Source organism: Pyrgilauda ruficollis, unplaced genomic scaffold (genome assembly GCF_017590135.1).
Source record: "Pyrgilauda ruficollis isolate IOZ18807 unplaced genomic scaffold, ASM1759013v1 scaffold23, whole genome shotgun sequence".
NCBI classification, from domain to species: domain Eukaryota; kingdom Metazoa; phylum Chordata; class Aves; order Passeriformes; family Passeridae; genus Pyrgilauda; species Pyrgilauda ruficollis.
In genome coordinates, this window is record NW_024522539.1 from 5,874,274 (window position 1) to 5,897,893 (window position 23,620).

General features: G+C 44.9%; 1 protein-coding gene across 1 annotated transcript in view; it reads left to right on the plus strand.

Annotated features, from left to right (window-relative positions):
• AKAP13 (A-kinase anchoring protein 13) overlaps positions 1–23,620 on the plus strand; it is a 206,565-nt gene that overhangs the window by 97,436 nt on the left and 85,509 nt on the right. Inside the window, exons 8-10 of the mRNA XM_041468849.1 lie at positions 7,076–7,265; positions 10,520–13,424; positions 17,917–17,978. Coding sequence (XP_041324783.1) covers positions 7,076–7,265; positions 10,520–13,424; positions 17,917–17,978 — 3,157 coding nt within the window. The remainder of the gene's footprint in view (positions 1–7,075; positions 7,266–10,519; positions 13,425–17,916; positions 17,979–23,620) is intronic.

Genomic DNA, 23,620 nt, shown 5'->3' on the forward strand with positions numbered 1-23,620 from the left:
CTTTTCTGAGCCAGAGCTGCAAGAGGATTTGCCTTGTACGTCTCTTTTTTTTTTTTTTCACCCCAATTTAGCAGGGCCTTTAAGCAAGTGTTTAATTTCAGAAATACCCAGTTTATGTTCAGTACAGTGTTTAGGCATGATCTTAAAATCAGTCACATGGTATACATATATTTTATTTCTGGCTAAACAGAATCAGAGGCTGTAAGGTTTATTGAATTAGTGCTGGTGTTTCTCCATCTGTTCTTCCACTCCAAACCAAGCAACAAATCCATTTGATTACTATTTGGGGAGCTGGGTTTGAGGTATGGCTTGCTGTGGTGTGGCAGCAGAGCAGTTGACTTCGTATCTACAAGTGACAGCACAAGATTAATGTGTTAAGAGGGATTCAAAAATGTTAAAAGGGCAGTGGAAGAGGACTCAGAGAGGGTTGTGTTAAGGAGATGCTGTTCAGCTACAGACAGTAATCTGTCTGGAGCAGTGTGGGAGGGCCAGTGGTCTACAGGGTCTAGTTTTGTGGCTGTAGGATTTTCAGTTGAAACACCATCATTTAATAGCTTTAACATCCTGATTAGAAAGATGTTGAGGTGCTGTGGGTTTCTTCTGGCCACAGCAGAGGAGAAGACTGGGAGTGGGAGGATAGGGCAACCAGGTGTAAACGTGATGGAGCAGGAAGGGTTTGTGTTTCTTTCTTCCACCTACTCACCCCACATCAGGCTCCAACTTTTACTGACTTCCTCATGTGTTCCCACATCCCTATGAAGACTTTTCATTCTTTGGCTCCCTCCTCTCCTTGTTTTGTATGTAACCACTTCTGAATACAGAAGAGAGAGAAGGCTTAGTCCATGTGATATTAATGTTTCTGTATTCCCACTTGGAAATTGTAGTCCTGGGAGATCATGGAAACAGACCTGTGAGGATGAGAAAGAAGAGATTTAGAAGAGATTTGAGAATATTTGCCAAGTTATAAGAAGTTATTTTCCTTCCCCCAGCAATCCTTATCTGGAAGAGTTCCCAAAAATTATAGGGGCCATAAGTGCTGGACAGCCTTGTATGGTTGGTAAGTGATTATGAGAGACCAACTCTGTTTCAGGATAAATTTAGAAAATGCAGATAAGTGGCTTCCCAGAACTGCTGGGTTTTTGGCCTCAGGCATGGGCTGGATACCCAGTTAGGATGCTCATATTTAGTCTCTGGAGCAGATTTGCTCCAAGCAGTGACATTCATGGTAGGGGTTAGAGTTTGAACAGATGATTGTAGAAGAAGTATTTGTAATCTGCTGTGTCAGAGGCAGCCAAAGGCACAGCTTCTTCTCAGGGGTGTGTTGCAGAGCCAGTGATCACACTTGCTTGCAGCATGTGGAGATGTTCTGCAGAGACAACTCTTCTTCCATATCACTTGTCCTGATCTGAGGTGTTGTTTTTAGCTGTAAACACTGCTTGCTGAAGTATTCTCTGTTATCGTGCTTTTTAAATTTAAAATGCAACAAATGGCATCTGTTTTCACTCTTGAGTGTGTTTCATAGATTCACCTTAAATTCCCTTTGTTTACTGATGAGTCTCCAGGTGGACATTGTGTTCTGAGTTGGACCTACAGCTCCACATCCTGAGCAGGGCATCCTTCTTGTTAAATAATGCTCTGATAATAAAAAAAAAATGGAAAATGCATTTAATAACAGTTATTATTATGGAATGCAGATTGTAGTTTTTGGCAAATATAGTTGATAAGAGTTTGTAGCTGTATTTTTGTACTTTTTTAAATGTATAATTAACATTGGGGTCTAAGAAATGCTTGGGTTTAGAAGTACAGACCCATTGTGTTTGGAAATACTGGACATGTTCCCTTAGCATATGTGCATCTGCAAACAACTACTGAAGGAACAAGCCAGCTTTTCTCTCTGTGGTTTGCTGCTGTATAATGAGAAGTTAGCAGTACATATTTTGAATTGAATTATTAAATATTTAATCTGATATTGAGAGGTAGGTTATGCAATCCTGAATTCAGTTTGGTGTCAGAACCCACAATTGCAGTTCATGTTTGTGTGAGGCACAGTAAAGGGTTAGTCATTATTTCTACATCAGATGAACTTTTAACTCTTTCTTTCAACATCAAAACTATTCAAATTAGTGAGCATTATGTAGGTTTTTCTTTTCTTTTCATGAGAAACGTACTTTTTTCTGCTTTCCTGGGGCATTTGGAACACTTGGAAACACCTGAAGTATGAATTCTGTGTTTATTAAATATCTTTCACATTTGAAAACAGTTGATTTATTTTAACTCATTCTAGCACATGCTGGTTGCATGGGTTTTCTGGATCTCATATACAATGAATATGGATTATTATAAAAACAAGGAGGAGCAAGGAAGTGTTTGTGTGCATTAGTGTTCTGTATATCACTGAAGGTTGTGGGTGCAAAGTTGGTCATACAGATCCAAAGCCTCTATTACCCCAACACTTCTGCAAATAACACTGAAGTTCAGTTTGGTCAGATTTCTAAAATTGGTTTAAATGCTTGTGACTGCATTGAGTGTGCATGCTGGGTTTTTCCAGGAGGGATTGTTGGCTTGATTTGAATTGCCTGTACTGTGGGCATGTTGCAAAATCACCACCAGTTCTCTCCCTGTAGGCACCATTCCTTGTTTATCCCAGATCACAGTCTGTCTGATCTGGTATTTTCACTGTGATACCATAATAATAGTAATAAAAAGAATGTAAGATTAGAATTCAATTTAATTACATTTTTATTTACCTTACAGATAAAAGCATCTAAATTATGGCCTTTTCCTAGCTTTTCATGCAGCCATCATGGTACAGGCTTCATTTAATTTTTTAAGATAAATTTTTCCTTTTTTTTTTCATTTTTTCTTTGCCACATGGATCCAGAGGCTGATTTTAGAATAAACCCACAGCTGTTGTCAGGCTTGCAGTGAGATCCTAAGAGTTGGCAATGTTACTGAGGTTGTTTTATTTCAGCTCAAAAATCTGGAGGGGATATCCCCAGGAAATAGCACCTTGAGTTCCCACAGTGCTTCCTCATCCCTTTGTGAAACTGTGGGATAGATATTCCTAACATGAAGTTTTGCTTAACCCACTGAGGCTTTTTCATTCATCTTCTGGTCTCTTCCTCCCTCCTCTTCCTCTCCCTTGCAGCTCAAACCTTGTCTCATGGTAGTGGAAAACACGCCTGCTGCAAGCGCCCGTACCTTGAATTTCAGACCCTTGTTACTGAGCAGTTTCTGCAGCTTTTGAGGTCAGGCAGAGATTTTGATCAGGTGGTGGTTTGTTGTTTTTTTGGGGTTTTTTTTTGTTCTCCTTTTCTCACTTATCTTCCCTCTTCTTAAAAATCTCTCGCCCGTATCTGCCGGAAGCCAGGAGCCGTGCAGTGTGGGCTTTCCTTTCCTTTTTCTGCCGCTCACTCTCTGCTCCCCTGCCTGAAGAGGAGAGATTCAGCACACAAGTACAGTGTAGCTCTGCTTTGAAAAGGGCCCAGTCTACTTGGGCAGTGCTGGGAGGTTTAAATAAAAACCACTTCCTACTTACTGTTCCATCCCAGCTTGGGTGGGGCTTGGAGAAACCTGGTCTAGCGGAAAGGTGTCCCTGCCCATGCTAGGATGATCTTTAAGGTCCCTTCCCACCCAAACCATTGTGTGATTTTGTGATCTGTCATCTTGTCTTACATGCCAAATGGGCAGGAGGTGATCCTGTAGTTTCAGCCATCTAATCAGATCCCACATGGAGCAGGACATGGCCTGAGAGTATTTTGAAGTACTTTTGTTTCTCCTCTCTCTCTCTGTCTCAAGCTGTCATCCTTCTCTAAGCTACCTTTTTGCAGATGAAGGGTGGGCTGATAAGTCTGTTCTTCATTTCAACCAAAAATTTCCCTTCTGGGTTTGCCTTCATGGCACAGAAGACTGACCAGAGCTGGAGGACTTCTTCCAGGCTTTTTCAGTGGCCCATGTCATGGTTATGCAGAAGGGAGAGCTAGTGAACGTTATCACCCTTCTCAGGCAGTCATTGCTTTTTTAACCAAGATACTTTCTTCTGTGAAAGTTGAGCTCAGAAATGTTTCTTACAAAATGTTCAGTTCACTGGTATCTGTTATGTATTTTGATGGGAAACTGTGGAAAAGGGAAGATGAGAAAGATTTGACCCAGGATGGTTAAATCTCATAAGAAGACAGATTTCCGTTTCTGGCAAAGCACAGCAAACTGGATTTTTGTGCTGAACAAAAGCAGATTTTCAAACTTCTTGAAGGCTGGAGTTTGTATACCTATTGTTACTAATAAATCTTCAGTAAGTATTTGCATATCTGTTTTTATCTGCTAGTAGAGCAGCTTGGATATGCACTTCTATACAACCACTACAAAAATTCCGAGTCTGGACAAAATAAGCATCTTTCACAGCCAGGAAGTACAAAATGCGTAACAGCAAAGCTTTTTTCCTGGAAGAAAGTGTGTTTTTATCATCTCTCAGTAAAACCCAGGACTTGCAGTGAGACATGCAGGAAAGGCATGAACAGTGAAGCTCAGTGTATGAGGGCGAAGTGTCAGGCAGTGTCTTCTCAAATGGCCTTGGAAGTGATTACCTGAACAACAGGAACAGTGGTGGGAAAATGAGTTAACACTTGTGAATTCTCAATTGTCCTCTCTGCTTCAGACCATTAGTGCTGGGATGGAGCAGAGTATGAAAGGGATGGTTTGAAGGAGGCAATAGATTGAACCATTCTCTATCTCACTGCTTAATTTTCTGTAACGAAGGTGACTGCTATTAAGAATGAGAGCTTGGAGATTGTACTTGGCTAGATGTGAGAAACTTCTTACTTTCTCAAAAGGTTTAAAGCTTTTCATAAAGTGTAACACAGACTGACAGCTTGAATTTGAAAAGAAACTGCTCTCTTTGTAAGCAAAAGTGACTGATCCATCTGGGCCGTGTGAAGGTTGCAGATTGCTGGAGGGGTGGACACATGTGCGGTGTTGCAGGGGACTCTGCCTGTCATCTTGCTCCAGACTGAGCCTTTTGAAGTTTCTGAGGACCCTTTGAGGCTCAACAAGTCATGCAGGCAGCTTTGTGGGTACCGATTTGGAGATGCCTGTGAGGGTCCTTGAAGCTGATGAGAAAGTGGAGCAGACTCGTTGCGCACAGTTCTTTAATTGGCTGCTGTTGTCCCCGTGAGTGGGTGACTGTGGGCTTTGTGCTCACTGCCTCGTTGTACTCTTGAGAGTGGCCTCCAGTACAGTGGTTTCTCGTACATGGCAGCTGAAGAGAAAAACACTCCAGACAGAAATGTCTGTGTTTTCTTGATAAAGGAAGGTCGTTGCTTTAGTTACTTGTAAAGGCTCAGTTGACTTCAGTGCCTCTGTGGATTTATACCAATCACCATCAGAAACTGGCTGCTTCTTTCTGTTTCTCTGTGGAAATATTGATTCTACCTAAATCAAATGTAATTCTGCTGAAGTCAAGTCATGAGTGAGATAAGTGTTGGAGAATGGTGGAAGATTTAACCCATGAGTCACAGAAGGGGGTGTGTGGCTGTGCTGGGGCAGAGCAGGGGCAGCCGTTGCCACCACCATTGCCTGCACAGGTTTCTCTGCCTCAGATGAACCATTTGACTGTTTCCCCACCCTGCTCTGCCCATTCCTGTTGCTGATCATGGTGTTTGCTCATTATGACTTTGCTTTCTAGATTGCTTGGCTTCCTAGAGATAGCCCTGTGGCTTGCTGGGGGGCCCTTGCCCAAGAAAGGTTTGTGGATTTTAGAGCAAGACCTCTCAGCAAAGATTCTGAAAACTATGTGTATTTTTACCTGATTGATGGCATTCAGTTGTGTTTATATACCTTCTTGAATTCCTAATTATTTAAAAACAATCACAGTTCTGCCTCTTCCAAGGAAATTTGTAGCTGGGCAGGAAAGGGAGATCTGAAAATGGTTAGTCTCTGCAACAGGGAGGGGACATCATAGAATCACTGAGTAGTTTGGCTTGGAAGGGACCTTTAAAAGGTCATCTGGTCCAATCCCCAATCCTGCTCATAGGTGGGACTGGGTGTCAGTAGATGCATCCGTGGTAGAAGGAAGACAGGGAAATTCCCAATTCTTGCACCCCTGAGTAGGTCAGTGTCATCCCCTGTTCGTGTAATGTTCCTGGGGTTTGGCTCCATGTCTCTCCTGGGGGATGCAGGGTGGTGCACAAGCTGCTCTGTCTGGGGTGATCAAAACAGATTTTGCATTTCATGAATCAGTTCTGATTCAAAATGAAATCTGTGAACATGAAGGTGGTGAACACTTCAGTGTTTTCTCACCACCTCAATGGGCCAGTGTAGCTGCTCTGCAGTTTGGTGAGATCTGAGGAATTACTGCTTTGAGTGGTGGAAAATCAGGGTTTAATGTTCAAAAAGAGAGGACTGAATAGAAATTTCTATTGACTTCATTTACCTACTAAGTTATTTTTCATTCTGATCTGCAGCGTCTTTTTTCCTTTCTTTCCTTTGGATTGGTAAAAAGAAAGCCCATGATAATGCTGCAGAAAAACAGGTGTCTCACAACGCTGAGAACATCTTGCATAGAGGCAGTTTCACAGAGCAGGCTCAGTTCATTTCAGGAGTGAAAAAATTGCTGCAATTTGATGGCTGTTGGGTGTTTGTGAGCAGTGTGCTGGCTTTGGTGTAGAAGTTGTATCACGATAGTTTTCATTCCTTCCAACTTATCCCTTTGCTGTTCTGCCTTTCAGGTCTCTGCTGTTCTGTGACAGCTGCTTTGGTGATCTTTACCTGTGATAAATCTGATTTAAAACGCAGTTGTCATGCCCTTAGCTGCTAGTCTGTCACAGTCTGGGGTAAAAACCACTGATCTCTACCTGAGAAAGACCTTGTGAAATAAACCTTGCGGCTGGCATTAGCGCTAAATCACATTAATTTTCAAGACTGAGGAGTGTGTGTGTGTATCTGTCTGTCTGGCCCTGGAGCCGGTGCCATGCTCTGCTCACTCCCATGATTAGAGGCTGTCCAGAGTGAAGGAGAGCGTGCCTGTCCTGCCCTGCAGGATCCCTGCTCGCCTGCCCACTAACCCAGCCTCGTTTTGCAGGGAGGGAGCCAGGGAGCCGGACTCGTGGAGCACCCTGTCCCACACCGTGCACTCGGGGGACTACAGCGTGAAGCACCACCGCGGGCTCGACGTGTACCTGCTGACAGCTGAGGCCAAGGAGGGGACAGCAGCCAGCTGGGAGAGGGACATTCAGCACCTGCAGATGCACATGCAGAGCCACCAGCACCAGGTGAGCAAAAGGCTGAGGGGATGGAAGAGAAGAAGATCTGGCTAGTTGCAGCCTGGCACCTGGGGAGGATTTTTACATGTCAGCATCCTTCAGGGCACGTTTCCCTAGGCGTTTTCTCTGGATTCATTATCAAGCATCCAGGTGGACACCTGTCCATTTGCTTCTTATTTGAGCTTGGGGAGATCTGATTAAGCTGTATTAGGCAGCAAATGTTCTCGTTCAGAAGAGAAGCAGGCTCAGGGCTGTGCAAGACCAGCTCTGCTTTGCCTCTCTGCTCCCAGCTCCTGCCTGATCTGTTAGTTTTGGACCCACTTGGATGGGCAGGAACACGTTTTGGAGACATGCTGACCCTCTGCCTGTCTGGCAGCTTAAGGCAGGCTCTGGAGTGAGGCTGGGGTGTGGGCTTTAGGCACAGTGGGCACATCTCTGTTCAGATGGAAAGTTCAGGGTCAGAGAGGACACTGAGAGGAAAGTTTCTGAGACAGGTGATGGAAAAATGGCTGTTTCAGTAGCAGTTCAGTGTAGGACTCAGAGGGCAAGCCTGCTTTGGCCACACAAGGTTTGTGTCCATAATGGTCCCTTCACTATGCTCCTCTCAAACTCTGTGGTGGTTGGACCACAGGAGCTGTAGGTCTTTGGAAAGGCTTTCTCCTGCTGCTTTAAAATCCATGCCACAGGGTCTGAGTTGGGAAAGTGAAACAACAGAACACTTTTGTGCCATTTCTCAGAAACACCCATGTGTCTGTCACCGTTGGCATCACCTGTGGGTGTTCCTCCCTCAGATCACATATCCTTGGTTACAGAGGGGCAGGTTCTAAACAACAGGATATTTTTTGTTGCTTTAACTAAGGGAGAGGAGAACTGTTGTGTGCAGCCAGTGGGCTGGGGGAATGAGCAGAGGAACGGGCTATGCTGAGCCATTTTCAGCCTTCCTGAGTACCTGAGATGTTGATTACTCCCAATCTCAACAGGAACTGGTGGCATGAGTGGCAAATCCAGGCTAACTGTGAAATCTTTTCCCTTTTCCATCAAAAGACCCTAAGCCATGGCAAGCATATCCAGCTCACTGCTTGTTTGCTCATGCGAATGCCAGATTGGGAACATTTTGCCTGACAATGAAATCAGAAATAGCTTTCCACCACTGTTTTACTTCACATCTAATCTGATTTGAATTTGGAAAGCAGCCCTGTAATTATTTCATTTAGGTTTATTTTGGGTCAGTTGAAAGCCTGTTGGCTTCCTTTGGTGATGGCTGTATTTTTCCGGCTATCAGCAGAGTGACTTCACTGTGAGGATGCTGGGGCTGCTGCGGCCCCTCCTTTTCAAAACCCTGCTTGTTCCCAAGCAAGTGTCACTTTTGTGAGTCTGTCCAGCCTGGCTAGGATCCAGGAGCACAGTCTCCATGCTCTGCTGCGGGGTTACAGCCACCAAAGGCTTGGCACACTGTTTGCTCTTGCAAAAAATATCTGCAGCCTGTGGGTACCACTGCACACAGAGCCCCATGTCCCATCCCTGATGCTACTCAGACATGGAGATACCATGCTGCTGCCTCCAGTGCTAACCTGGCTTGGGATGCCTCAAAAGCAGGGAGGCATAGCTGACAGCATAGATGGGAGCTGGGCATCAGGGTTATTTTGTATAGCAGGGTGATTGGTGGCAAACACCAGAAGTACGTTTAGTGGTCTGTGACTCAGTGAGTCTGTGGCACTGCTCAGTGTTTGCAAACCTCAGAGTGTGGAAAGACAAGCAAATGCAATATCCTTAAGGTAGCAGTGATGATTTTAGCCACTATTACATATGCAATACCCAGAAGTTCCCTGTGATGCATCAGTTAGCATAGTGGCTGCTTTAATTATCAGGGTGTTTAAGCTGCCAGTTTTGGTGTGAAGTTCTATTTCTCTGAGAACTAAAAACTTTAAAACAAAATTTCCAGGGAGCTGTTGAAGTCAGGCTCCTAAAACGCATGTATTTTTTGGAATCCTTTTACAAAAATTGCAAGAAAAGCTCAGATTTTACATAACTCATTAGAGTTTTATACACGTGGAGAGTTTCAGGCACTTATTGAGAAACCAGTGTGACCTTGAAAAGCTTGTGGAGCAAAACCCCAAGCAAACCTGTGCAAAACACTCTCTTGGGTGTACACTGAGGGACCTGGGTTGCTCAGTAATTTAATAAGCCACTATTTCTAAGATGTGAACATTGATACGTTCTCTTCTACAGAGATGAGAATATGAAAGCAAATATTGAAACAGACAGTTCTTTTTAAGTAAAGGTTTGTTTGTGTCAAACTATAAAAGCTTGACAAAGCAGGTGCTCTGGAAGGAAAAGGCAGATTAGAGAGGAATTGATTATGGTCCTACTGTTCCATGATAATGCATGTATTAATTCTAATAATATGTCATAATTCTGAAATTTTTATTTCCAGTTAGGAAATAAATTTCAGATATTTAATTACGCCTGCAGTTCTCAGGAATAGATTAAATTATTAGTTCAGTCCTGTGAGCAGGAGACAGTTGGTGTGTTTGGACATTGGCAGCCAATGCCCATGTCTGAAGTAGCATTTCCGTCCATAGAGAGAAAATTGAGGAATGCTGGCAAGAGCTGGGGAGTGCTGGGTGGGGATCTGAAGCTTCTCTTGAGCAGCATTTGCTTGAAGTCCTTTGGGACTAGGCTGGTATATATTTGCATTATTTGGTAGACTGAATTCTGCTCTTTACTGATCTTGAATTTAAGTGCACTCAAGAACTGAGACTACAGTTTCTCAAAGAGCAATTACCAAGATTACAGTTCTTTTCAGTGATGGCAGATGGTGTAGCAGGGGGGTGAAGAGACAAATTTCAACTTTGGGTTGTTTGGGCTGGCTTTAGGGAAAATTCTTCATGGGAGGGTGGTGTGGCATGGGAACAGATTGTCCAGAGAGGCTGTGGGTACTCCACCATTGGAAGTTTGGCAAGATAAAGTCATGGTTGACCTGATGCTGCAGTGGCACTAGGCCAGTTTCAGGCAGGTGGTTGGGCTAGATGACCTTTAGATGTTCTTTTCAACGAACCTTTCTGTCATTGTAATAATTTCAATATTGCCTCCTGCTAGTAAAACCAACATGTAAAATACCCACTCCAGTACATTTGTAGCTCTCTCCTGGATGACACCAGGAGTAGGATTCATGTGGAATAGGATTAGGTAGATACAGGTCTTGAGTAACTGCATGACAGTATAAACTTGTTTTCTTTTTTTCCTTTTGTGTGTTGTTCCAGAGTTTAAGGCAGCAGACAGAGCCTGTACTGGGAGATTCTGGAGACAGCTGTGCTAAAGGAGCAGAGGGTCATATGACCACCACCTCTCAGAGCCTAGAAGAAATGGCAAGAGAAGAAAGGCAGGAAAACCCCTCTGATCTGGTTCACCTGGACATCGGGCAGCTCTCAGACCAAACCCAGCAGGAGGAGAAATGCAACAGCAGCAGTCTGGGAGCTTTTAATGATGCAACAAAAGACATGGTTAGCCCGGGGGGTGCAAACAGCCCAGCCAGCTTATGTGAAAGTAAAAACACAGAGATATTGTGTAAAAAGGAAGGAGAGGCGGGGCTAAGATCTGCAGAGGGCTCTGGGACTATATCAGATGAGGATACTCACTCCAGTGTGAGCCTGTGTGCAAGTGTAAATGGTGCTGTAAATCTTCCATGCTCTGGAAATACAAATGAGGAAGCTGGAATGACATCGGCTGGAATTGTTCTGGATCAAGCTGGCGTGGGCAGTACAGACAGTGCCCATCAGGAAGTGCAAACTGCTGAGGAGCTTGCTGTCAGTGCTGCTGCTGTGGCTGCAGCTGCAGGTGACACCCCAGCTTCCTTGGGGGGTCTGGATGTGGCCATGGGCCAGACTGAGTGCAGGAACTGTGCCGGGGCACCTGAGAGGGCTAAGGGCCAGCGGCGGGCAGAGGATGGGCTGGCAGAGCCTGGTGAGAGGACTGCAAAGCTGGGAGAGAAATACCCAGCTAAGGAAGAGTTATCCAGCACTGCTCAGCCCTTACTCAGTGGTTTCAACGGCACTGAGTGTTCGGATGGGGAGGATGCAAATGTAGGAGTGGTACCAGCCTGTGACGGTGCAAATGCAGGTGGTGACATTGGCAGTGTCTCTGTTGACCTTTGCAAGACCGGCAGTAACAAAGAGACTGATGTGGACTCGTGCACTGCTCAGGTAAACGGTGACTTCACGGAAAACCAGGGTGATGCCAGTGTCACAGCGAGGCAGGAGGTCTCTGCAAGCACTGCAGAAGCATTGCCAGCAGTGAATGGGGTGCAGGTTCCTGCATGCACATCAAAACCTGCTGCTGGTTTGGAAGTCCATGGCAGCAGTGAGAGTGGGGAGCAAGAAGTGCTGGTCGAAGCAGGCTGCACAGATGGAAAATCCAGCCTGCCCTCATTGGAAGGCAGTGTGGAAACTGATGGCCCTGGTGCTGAACCTGAAAACAGAGATGTTGGTGGATCTAACGAAAGTGGTGCAGAAGCTGCACATTGCCAGGAGAGTGGTGAGATTGCTGACCATGGGGCTGCAGCCACGGAGAGCAGTGACAAGGAGCCAGTAGGAACTGATACCAGCAGCTGTAGAGATGGAGGAAGCAAAGATTCTGCAAGCGGTGATCAGGAAGTTGCTGCCTGTGCCCCTTCTGCTGCTCAAACTGGTGTTAAAGGTGAAATGGGCAACAGCTTCAATCCAGACACTGCTCAGCAGGGTGAACGTGAGGAACGTGAGCCTGCGTCGCTCCTTCCAGAGGATACGAGCACAGGCCTGGCAGAGAAAGAGCCTGCCCAGGCTGGAGCAGAGAAAGCAGAAAGCACTTCAGAGCAGGAGGGGTGGAGCAGCAAGGTGGAATCTCCCTCTCCCCTACCCAGAGGAGAGGGGCCGGCTGTGAGTCAGGAGGGAGATGCTGCAGTGGCACCTCCCGGGCAGGAGGCAGCTCTGCAAGGTAACGACCCTGGATCAGCTCCATGTGCCAAGGGCGCAGACTGTGCCGTGGATAATTTAATAGGCACACCCTCTGCAACTCATAATGAGGAATCTAAACAAAAGCAGGAAGCAGTGGCGGCGAGGGCAGGCTCGGCAGAGCTCGCCTGGCAGCACGGTGGGGAGCATGGTGGGGTAGCTGCCCCCTGGCCTGGGGACCGTGCTGGGGACGAGGGCTCCCCGGGGCAGGGCCACTCGCAGCAAGTTGAAGGAGGCAAAGCTGAGCCTGAGCAGGAGGCTCATGTGAATGGCAGTGAGCAGGTTTTGTCAGAGGATCTTCTTGCTGCTGTTGTGAAACCCTCTGCCTGCAGTCTGGGGGGTCCTGTGGTGGGCAGCAGCAATGTGGATGCTGGGCTGAAAGCGACACACCAACCCGAAGAAGATTGCAAGGCTGGAGCAGCGGCTGCAGCAGAAGGCACCATGCATGGGCCTGCATCAGCAGATGAGTCACTGGGTGCAGAGAGTGACCCTTGTCCCAATGCTGGGCTGAACCAGGAACAAGACCCCACTGAAACCCTACAAGGAATGTCCCCCCACAGCAGCACCCCCGAGTTAAAGGACGCCTCAGAGGCGGGAGCCCCGAGCGATGCCTGTCAGGGTAAGGAGGTGCCAAGGCCGGTGACAATAGCCCCTGTTGCAGTGTATGCAGAGGAGCAGGAGGACACGGAGAGCGTGCTGCCCCGGGCAGCGCTCCAGCCCATCGCAGAGGAGCCCACGTGTGACAGCGACTCCAGCACCGACACCGTCTGTCCGGCCGGTGACAGTGACACTGCTCCTGCCCTGACAGGGGCTCAGGGGGAGGCCTTGGCTGAGCCCGATGGAAAGCAAAGCCCAGCTGTACCTGCGGTGCCCTTCTCGCCATGTTCCTGCCACCTGCAGGCTGTGGAGTCACTGGAAAATGTGGGAGTGAAGAGCTTGGTATCGGCTAATGGTGCCTCTTCTCTGGATAAAGTTCCTAAAATGGTCAAAAGTTTTGATGCAGTGGTTTTTGCAGCAGAGACACCTTGTTTCCCCGAAGTACCTGCTGCCGAAAAAGTGGGGCTTGAGCCCCAGACTGCAGTGGATGCCAGAGCCAGCCTTAATGGACAAATGGATTGCAGTTCCTCAGCAAAGAAGAAGAATGTGAGCCTGGCAGTGCAAGGAGCTGAGCCTGTTACAGGTAGGAAATATCAATTGGTTTTTTACTTTTTAGGTTTTTCTTTGTAGGCGTGTCTCTGTCACGTCATCAGCAAAGAAAGGAAGGAAGAGCTGGATGCTTGTGTTGGAGAGGAAGTGTTTGAGGTTTTTCTTCTGGGAAACAAAAAATTTGTAGTTACATATAAAAACTTCCAATTCAAATACATGTTGCTTGTCTGGCACTGGAGGTAAGAACACAGCATCATCTCCTATGAATTCGTACAGAAGAATTTCTAGCACGTAAATCCCTGCTGGTGAAGAAATGAATGGGCTTGAGCTATTTGGATTACTTTATCTTAAAGTTACAAGCTTTCATGTGGGCATGAGGGTGTTACTCCTTCACTTTTCCCCTTTTTTTTTTTGCTGGTGTGGAACCAGTGGGTACAACGAGGCTCTCCTGATTTTCTTTACTTGTCCATGTGAGCCAGCTGCCAGTGTCCCTCTGAACTGCCTGAAGTTGCTTCCTAATTGGCAGCATTAGGTCATTTAAAACAGCCAGTGAGCCCTTCCCCCGCTCCTTTTCCGGGCTTCAGAGCTTTTTTTTTGTCAGGCAGAGCAGCTGGTGGTGTTTGCCAGTGCATTTCAGCAGCGCTGCACTCGGGTGATGAGTTGTCCTGGCTCCTGTGGGCTGGGAAGAAGGACTGGCGTTCCCCGTGGATGAGTGGTGATGGGAGAGAGTAGTGGCACTTGGGGGACAGCATAGAAGCCTCAGGTCCATGCAGCAGAAGCTGATGGAAAACATCACCAGGTAACTCCAGAAAGGGAGATGAAGGGGTACATTGAATGAAAAAGAAATGGGTTTGTTGCTCCAGCCTGGGATTTAATAGTAGGTGAATTTGGTACTGAAGCATGGAGCTAATCTGATCTGTGTATCCCACCTGTTCAGGCAGCTGTTAAATGGAAGCAGCTGAACTTTTTCAGTTGCCATTTTTTCTTTGCTCTGAGAAAATGATACAGTGCCTCTTGCTTTCTGAGCACCTAACAAACAAACAAAACAAAGCATTTAAATGATTTAAAGAAAATCTGCCATGATATAAATCATGAAGTTGTGAAGTTATAAAGCTGTTTCACTGCTCTAATGCTGAGAGTTGTTTCTTCAGTCTAAGTGCAGCATGGGGTGATGGTAGAGAGTTGGTTCTGATATATGACAGCAGAATAATTGAGGGCAGGAGAAAGGCTTGGAGGGGAGGGGGGGTCTCAGTGGAGGGTCCAGCAAGTACATTTTTTGGTGAGTTCAGGATTTTTAGGATATTTGTGTGTCAAGAGCTCACCAGTAAACATGAGTCAAGCGATCACTAGTAAATAAATAGAAATATTTAAAAGTGGATTAGAAAGCTGTTTTCAGAAGGAACTTGTTTTAATGCTCTGTTAATTTGACAGTTCAATAGATGGGAGTGGCTGTAAGCCAATGCTTGGCTAGGCTCCTTTTCCTAGGAGCCTCTGGCTCTGCCAGCTGTATCTGTACAGTCCAGGTCTTTACCTCTGGTTGGATTCTTGGAGCCATGACACTGTCTAGGTGAGGTTTGAAAAGAAAAGGGACCAGACAGTCCAATAAGATAGTAGCTAAAGCAGGAAAGTAATGTTAAGTCATCATTCTGTATTAGGATATGGAAAGAGGAGAAAAAATGGAGGTGATCCTGTTACTGATTTAAAATACATAAGGATTTAGGGCTGAAAGGTCTTGGAATAAAATGGTCTGACATGTCCTTAAGCAGAAATTGTTTATGCGCAATGAGATGCCACACAAAACAAAATTCAAATTGTAGTATTTTCTCTTGAAGTACTTTAGGATTATTTTATTCAAAATGTTGGGGAAACCCAAATAAAAAATTGGCCTTAAGCAGAGGCAAGTGACTGCTATGAATCCAAACTCACTATTTGGAATATTTCTGACACTGATCTCCTATAGAGCACCATCTGGAACTCTGATATGGCAGTAATTCAGTAGAACTGATTTGTTGTTTATAATTATTGCAGTGTACATTTTTCATGCTGGTGTCTAGCCTTGGGTAGCATGTTTTTCTGTGAGCTCAGTGGCAGCCTCAATTTTTTTCTGCTGTTGCAGTTCTGGGGAGTTTTCTCTGAGGTCTGGATTTGTACAGAGGATTTTGTATCCGTGCCGGACTCAGACTCGTCAGTTCTCAGGATGAATCACATCTTTTTTTGGTGGAATACAATAAAACCTTCCCAAAGGAAGTGTAGGTCACAAGGCCATTTCTCAGAAACTCGTGTAGTCAGAGGGGTTTATTGTCATGGTAATTTATCAGCGATGTAATCAGCTGATAATTGCAGTTGCCATTACTCCAGATCATTGAAGTCTTTAATTTTTTTATTTATATTGTGAAGCTGCTCCCAAATATACACCTGTTTATCTCATTGCCTTTGCTTAGTTTCCGCCTACCCCCAAAACAAAGACTTCAAAAGGCTAATTTCCTTATCCAGACAGGTATCTAGTGACTGGTCACAGCCTTGACGGAAGCTGATGAAGGTAGATCCTGCTTTCCTGAGGCATCTCCTCCTACTGTTAGCTTTAGACTCAGAACTGCATTAGAGCTGAGTAATGGGTTCTGCAAGCACATTATCTGCAAGTCAGGCAGGTAGATGCTACTCATTAAAAAAGAAAGGAGTTAGGTTATGAAATCATCCCACAGTAGCCTGGCTGGGTGAGAAGAGAAGAGATGCCATGGGTTTGTGCTGACAGAACACCTTGGAGTAGTTGCAATTTCTTGCAGAAACCAAACCAAGCAAGGTTAGATTGTATGGTTGGGGTCTGTGGTCTTAAATAACAAATACTGTAATTACTGCTCCTTAGCTGTTCTCCTGGGAGAAATATCTCCTGTAGGTCTCAGCATTTCAAGAAATATTCCTTGACAGAAGAATATCAGCTTATGAGTCTTCACCTTGTTCTGTAATATTGGTACACTCCAATATCACCTCATTCTTATTGGTGGCATTTTCCCTATGCAGAAGCTCTTGGAATGATTTCCTTCCCCTGTTAGAGTAGCAGGATGAGCAGGTAACAAATGTCACTAACGGTGCCACACTTGCAATAAGAGGCACTATGCCCAGAGACCTCTGTGATAGCTTTATAGTGCTTTTCCTTTGGGATATTTCTTAATAGATATTTAGGAAGAAGTGACAGAGTGAAAAAATTGTCTTGAATTTCATCCTGAGGGCAAAATGTCTTCATCCTCCATTTCTTACCCAGCAGTGTGAGCTTGCTTCTCCTGTCCTCAGTGCACCAAATATTTGTTGCTTGCATGTTCTGTCTTTGGATCAGGATCTCAACCGTGGTGGCATTGCCATGACCTGAGCACATCTCCCAGCAAATGGAATTCACAGAAATTTGTAGCATTATCTGATTTTTGAGTCTGCCCACAAATCCATGCAATCGAGGCAAAATCATTGCAAAACCAGATGGTCCCAAAAAACAAGGGTAGACATTAAAGGCAGTGGAAAACCATTAGTGACGATTGTTAGGAGCATTTCCCCATGGAGATGGGAGGCTCCTCTTGCTAAATCCCTGTAGGGGTAAACTCACTGCGAGCATACGTCGCCCTTAAGAAGGCGTTGTCATCCATCCAGTGTTTGTTTTTAGTAGAAATGAGAGAGGGAGTGGGATTAGAGGGGGGGTTTGGCCCTGACGCAGCCACTCTCCATCTGGGTGGCTTTGGTCAAATCACTTCACTCCTCTGAAGTGTCCTGTGTGTCATGAGAGTCCTTAGCTTAGGGATGAAAGGGAGTGACGATGTTGACTTCCTGCCAGAGAAAGGTAAGCAGGGGGAACCCCTGGGGAATGGTGACTAATGAAAACTTGGCTGGGCAGAGGAAGCAGCTGGAACATGAAATTTATACAACTGTGGAGGTGACACCGTCACAGGAGAGTGGAGAAGGGGAAAGTCAGCTGCGACTTTGTAAACTCCAGCAGCAAAGGTTTTGCTTTCCTAGTCCAGGGGGGTAATTCTCTCATCTGTAAGGCAGTGCAAGTGGGTTTGAGTTTTTGCAGCTTGTGATTTTTTTTTTTTTTTTTGCAATGCTTATAATACCTATTGAGGGCAGACAAGGCTAGTTTCTTGTGTTATCTTTGGGTTGTGGTAAGGAGAAAAATAGCAAAAAGTTTGATTATTTATGTAGATGAATGAGCCAAGAAAATACAGGAACAAATACCTGCACATGTGCTTGGCCTCACCTACATGTTGTCAGGAGTTTCACCCTATGTTTACTGCTGTTTCCTAGTTTTCTTCAGTCCCAGGTAGGATAGTTGTTAAAATTAATAGCAAGGAAGCAGTGAAGTCAGCAATTAACCCAAAATTTGGAAATCAAATGGCCTTGTAGGTGTTCAGATGGACTTGTTGAAGGGCCTTGGGGGTTAGGTTTTCTTTTCTTTTTTTTTTGGGGGACTGGTTTGAGTAAACAAAAAAATGTTAGTAGCAATGAAAGAAGTTCATTTTTTTGTGGACCTTCTGTTTGCACAGGAATGTTGGAAATGAAAACTGAGGACGAGGTGGATTTTCAGAAGAACTGCACAGAGGAAGTGGTGAGTGCAGGTGTTGTCACCTTGTCCTTTGCTGTGCTGTATAAAGAAATGTCACTGCTGCTGTGACCTGCTGGTTTCCTTTCTATAGCCTCTGCAAAGCTGCATGATGCCCAGTGACATTGCTTTAGCCTTTTAAAGATAGCCTGGGCTTTTTTAGCCCTTGCATTTTCAACTGCTGGATTCATTTATGTTTTCTCAGCCAGTCACAGGCAGATTGAGCCAAGAGGTTCCTCATGGGGCAAGGCTGTACCAAGATTTGTGTATGATTTGACAAAAGCCACGTCCTGGAATGCACTTGAGATTGGTGATGCTGTGTGGGGCCAAGAGCACCTTCAAGGTCCCTGCACTGCTGCAGGGTGGTCCTGGAGAGTCTGTCCATCCCTCCTGGTGCTTTGTGTTTCCAGAGAGGTTTTGGCAGAAGGGGCCATGGCTGTGGTTTATGTTGGTGTGTGCACAGATTCCAAAGTCTAAAGGCATCATGGGCTGGGAGTGTTTGTGCCTTAGCTGGAAGAAAAATGAATAATGGGAGGATATATAGGGATCAAATGTGAGGGGAAATGCCATATTCCTCATGGCACTGAAACAATGTAAAAGGTCATGCCAGGAATCAGGAATCCATTGGTATTGTATTTTATTACTATGCTTTGCCATATTTAAGGATTGTCTGTGATAAAAAAAAAAGGTTGATATTTAGTTTTGCATGAACATAATTTTCATTTAAAGCATCAGTAATACAAATTCCACTTTGCCAGTAGCTGTGGTTCTTTTGGTCTTACCTTTCCTGGATGGATTTGTGTTTGCTCCTGTATTTTAGGTGTGGTTTCATATTCCTGAAAAAGTGTTTTGTAAATGCCAAATTGATGGCAGCCTTGTGTTGGAGCACATTGCCTTTGAGCAGCTGTGTTTGTGTCTTCCCTACCATTATGAAGCTGTTAAAAGAGAAAATACTGTTGGGATGAGTTTCCACTGCAGGGTGGAGCTCCAAAAATCTTTTGCTCATCATGCAGTAAAGCTCTTTGAGCAGCAGAACAGTCTTGCCAAAGCTTGTAATAAAATCAGGTTTATTATGTTTTTAACAAGTTAAGGCTTAATTTCTGTAGCTGTTTGCTTGGTGAGTTAGTGAGGGACTAGAGAAAATAACTTTCCAAGCCAAAATTTGTGCTGTCTGATATGGAAGTGTTTCATTACTGGAATGTGTGAGTGAAAAGACGCTACTGAATTTTATTTTTTTTTTTACTGACCCTTTATTAAAGGTAATTTTCCTGACCAATACTTCCAAATCTGGTAGTGAAGTAAGAAATCTTTAGAAAATGCAATTGAGGACATGGTGTTTTGCTTTCAAACAAGGAGAAAAGAAAAAAAAAAGTATTGGATTTAGCTTCCATTTCACATGTTTTACAGGCGTTTTGGGTTTTGTGTGTGTGCTTTCTCCTCTTCTTCCTCTCCCTCCCACACTGTCAAACACCTCTTTAGAAATCTGGCTTTTCCGAGGCAGGAATGGGAGTGCCAGGGGAATGGAAAGTTTGCTGCAGGACTGACAGGGTTTCCTGTTGCTAAGTTCAACAGAAACAAAATAACAACTGCACTATATTAAGGTCATTTAAAAAAAAAAAAAAAAAAAAAAAAAAGAAACCCAACCAAAAAGGAGTGGAAGGCTTATAAATAGTTTAGTTCACACATGTGGGCTGGTCAGAGGCAGCCGGTGAAAGCCACCATCCCGCTTTGTGCCTTTCCTGCCACGTCCTGACTCTGCTTTATTTAGTGCTGCTGCTTTTTGTAGCCAGGAGTCTTTCAGGTGTTCAGTGGATTCTCATTACAGAGCCATTTTGTGGTTAGTAAAGGTGGTTTTCTTAACTTGCTGCAAATAGAAGTGTTGTTGCTTGCCCCTGGTCAGGAGCTGCAGGTATTTTGCAGCCTCGCTGGCACTGTCGGCAGTTTTGGATCGTGGGAATTATCGGTAAATCCTGTTTTATGGGTGAGAAATTTGTGCGCTGCTTTTCATAAGCACAAGTTACTATTAAAAAAACAATCAGTCTTGGAATTTAAAAGTGCAATTTCATGTATAGTTCAGTCAGGCTGAAGGACAGTAGCTTGAGTACTCTGAAGAGACAAGGGGGAAAAGTCTTTAAGCTGGGTTCTGAAGAATGAAAAACTGTGAAGCATTTTTAGAATTAGCTGGATCTGTGATGCCAGTGTTACAGATGTGAGATCTCACACTTTCTCCTATAGTCGTTTCAGAAGATTCTTGCACCTCATGGAAAAGCTGCTGTTAAAAAATGTTTAGCAAAGTAATGGCCTGTCGGGTTTTAAGCAGTGAAGAGAAAATAATGGAAAAATGTTTTTTCCAATTAAAATGAGTTTTTAAGTTATCTATTTCTTAAATTTCCAGAATCTTTTCTCAGGGTTTGTATCTGTTCAGCTGTAAAACTCAGTAATCAGAACTTCCCAGGCTTGCATGTTGTTTATCCTGATGGAGATTCTCCTGGTCCTTATCTTCCTGCTTAGTTTGGGAATCTTGAGTAGAGCTGGACAATCACTTGATATGATCTATTAAAATGAGACTTTAGTGTTTTTAAAATGGAATAATTTTCAACTCTGATAAGAAATTTGGTTTGGCTTCTGCATGCTGCGATATTAAAATAACTTAAAATGGAGCCTGTGGCTCCAGCATCATAAAAGTAAAGCAGCAGTTTAAAATGAACTGTACCCTGATACGCTTCTCTTGTGTTGATCCCAGAAATTGGTTGTGATTTCATTATTTGCTGAATCTTTGTCTTCATGTGGCAGGATGGATAACCTTGTGCTGCTGGGTTGTCTGAGCCTGTGACTGAGAAGTTGTAGCTGGCTGACCTCAGGAACAGAGTTCACTGGGAAATAGCCTTCCCATTGCATTTATTAACTATATTAGTTAGTTCCTATTGAATCGAATGCATCCTACCTTTACCACAGGAATCAGTAATTTAATTAGTCTGTGTTTTCAGAAATTGCTGAGAATGAAGCTTAGAAAACTCTTGCACTTACATCCCTCCACTGATCCAAGTAGTGCAGTAACAATTATGTATCAGCAAGGTCACTTTCTGGGGGGGAAACTTGCAATATTTTCAGTCATTATTTGGAAGATGGAGGTATGTTTATAACATTCAGATGATATCAGGTCAGAAGGGATTGTAGGCACTTGACAGAACAGAGTCAGGGTTCAGAGTGACCTTAAGAAATTGGAGAGCACATCCAGATAAGAGATAAAAACAGACAGTGAGTGCTGCATTTGCAAAGGAGAAAGCAAAATACAGTTTTACCAAGTCAGGTTTAAGCTGGAGAGATATAGGTTAAATTTAGGCTGAGGATTACAAATGAACCAACTGCAAGAGCTATTGCAAGAGAGACAAATCTTGTCTGGAGTTATATTTGAAGGAGTGTCCTCCATAAGGTGCAGGAGGTGACTTATGTGTGTGGCACTGTGGAGCCATCATCAGTGCCATCAAATCCAGTTTGCGGTGCCTTGCTCAGAGGAAGACACAGGCAGATTGGAAAGTGTCCAGAGGGAAACAATGAGAAGAGATTAAGAAACGTGAGAAGAGATTGAAAGAACTAAATTTGTTCGATGCAGCAAAAAGAAAACCATTGTGCAATCCAGCAGTCTGCCAACATGTAATAGTGGTTATTAAAGTCCCAGATTTCCATGGCAGTTTAATTTACTGATTTGCTAATTTGCCAGGATGATTTAGGCTGGATGTTGTGAAAACATCCTGTTACCATCATAAAACTGTTGCAAGACCACCTAGGGAGGCCAGGAAACCTTCCCTGGCAGCTGCTAGAGATAAGAGAGATGATGCTGTCAGGACAGAGCCTCAGGTCTGTTGTTGCCCCTTGGTTTTGGTTTGTAGGCCCCCATGTTGATGCTTTGCTGAACAGGGAGAAGAGCAAGGAGCTGCTTGGCCAGAGTCTGGCAGGGTGAGCAAAGGAAGGGGACTGGGACAGCAGGACTGCAGGAGATGAGGGTGGGAAGAAGGGGATGGAAAAGAGCCTATGGAAGAGGGTAGAGACCCACATGGTACTGAGATGAGTGTTGGGATGGACAGCAGGTGTGAAGAATACAGAGATTTTTCCTTCCCCCAATTGTAATCTCTCATATTTCTCCTCCTTGGAGTCATCAGATAAATGGATACAATTCTGGCCAAGGTGTACAGTGTCACCCACCTCCTGTGGCTGGTGCTGAGGAGCAGAGTCTGGTGCAGTTCCAGACTACTGAACCTTGCTGGTGACCCAAGGCAAGGGATTGTTATAGTTCTCTAGGCACCAATTTATTTTCTCAGGAATTAACTATTTTAACAAACTGCTCACCCTGAGGACCTGACAAAATTCAGTTTGTCTGTATGCACTGAAGTTCATTTTCCCCATCTGCATGGGTGTACACATGTACATACTACGGGATGGAGGTTGCAATTCCCTTTTTTCCAGAGGACCTGTAGAATAGCATAGGAATTTCCTCAACAGCTTGGGCAATTTCAGAGCAAGTGGCTGAAGTGTTGGAAACAAATCAGAGCCGGGTCTGGTGGTGGAAAGTGCAACCTTAACAATAGGCTGTGTTCTCACCCTGCCTCTTTAAAATCACTTGTGTAACCCTCTCTTTGTAAATGTTGTCCTGTAACTACAGTAAACATGGAAAATCCGAGCCAAAAGGGAGCCTGCCCTAAGCCTGGCATTAATGCTGGAGGCTGACACACACTTACCCATCGGGTCAGGGCTTTGGGCTAGTCATCTGCCAAGCCCTTTCTCACACCCACCAGCATCCTGTGTCTGCCCCGGATGCTCCGAGCAGAGGCTTTGAGCTCTGTGAGGGAATTGTGTCAGCTGGCCAGCCCTGAGTGAATTCATGGCTGTGTAGGACAGATCACCCTGGCTTTCGCCGGCTGCTCTGGGCATCGCCACACAAGCTGCAGGGAGCGAGAATAAAAGCTGGGGGAAGGAAAAGAAAAAGAAACTCAAACCAGGCTGAGGTTCTTGTTTGGCCTTTACCATTACTCATGCCTTGAAGGCATTTATACAAGTATTGTGGCAGGTTTTTTTTGTCCTGCACTGAATTTCTCTGGGTGCTGCATTTCCGATGCCTTTTTATGCACAACGCTGATAATCCCCAGCTCAAGACAGTAGTTTCCAAGCTCAGTCACAGGATTCACGGATGTTAAGGGGCGAGGCAGGAACGTGGACACGGAGCCAAATCCCCAGCTCAGTGTTGGGGTGCTGCTCCCAGGTCTGGCTCGAGGCGGATGAAGGCGCCCGCGCCGCCCCCACCGTGGCCACAGGGCTTGTGCCAGCCCCCGCTGATCTCTGGAGATGGTGAGTTAATTCTCCTCCCCTGCGCCTTCCCCTTCAGCCACTGCTCTTCAGAGGCAAAGATTGCTGCCTGATACTCTGGTTTTTCATCATTTCCTCATTTTCTCTAACAAAACATCTGGCTCTGCCATCCTCCCAGTCGCAGCGAAGTTTATCCGTCTGTTTTTTCACACTCTTTGTTAAAAGCACCAAGATCTGGCTGCAGTTTTATCTGCAGATGCTGTTGCCTCAGAGGCAGAGTTGTTTGTATATTCTGGCTGTAGTTTTGAGATGGTTTAGATTGAAGACAACTGTTTAATAACTACAGT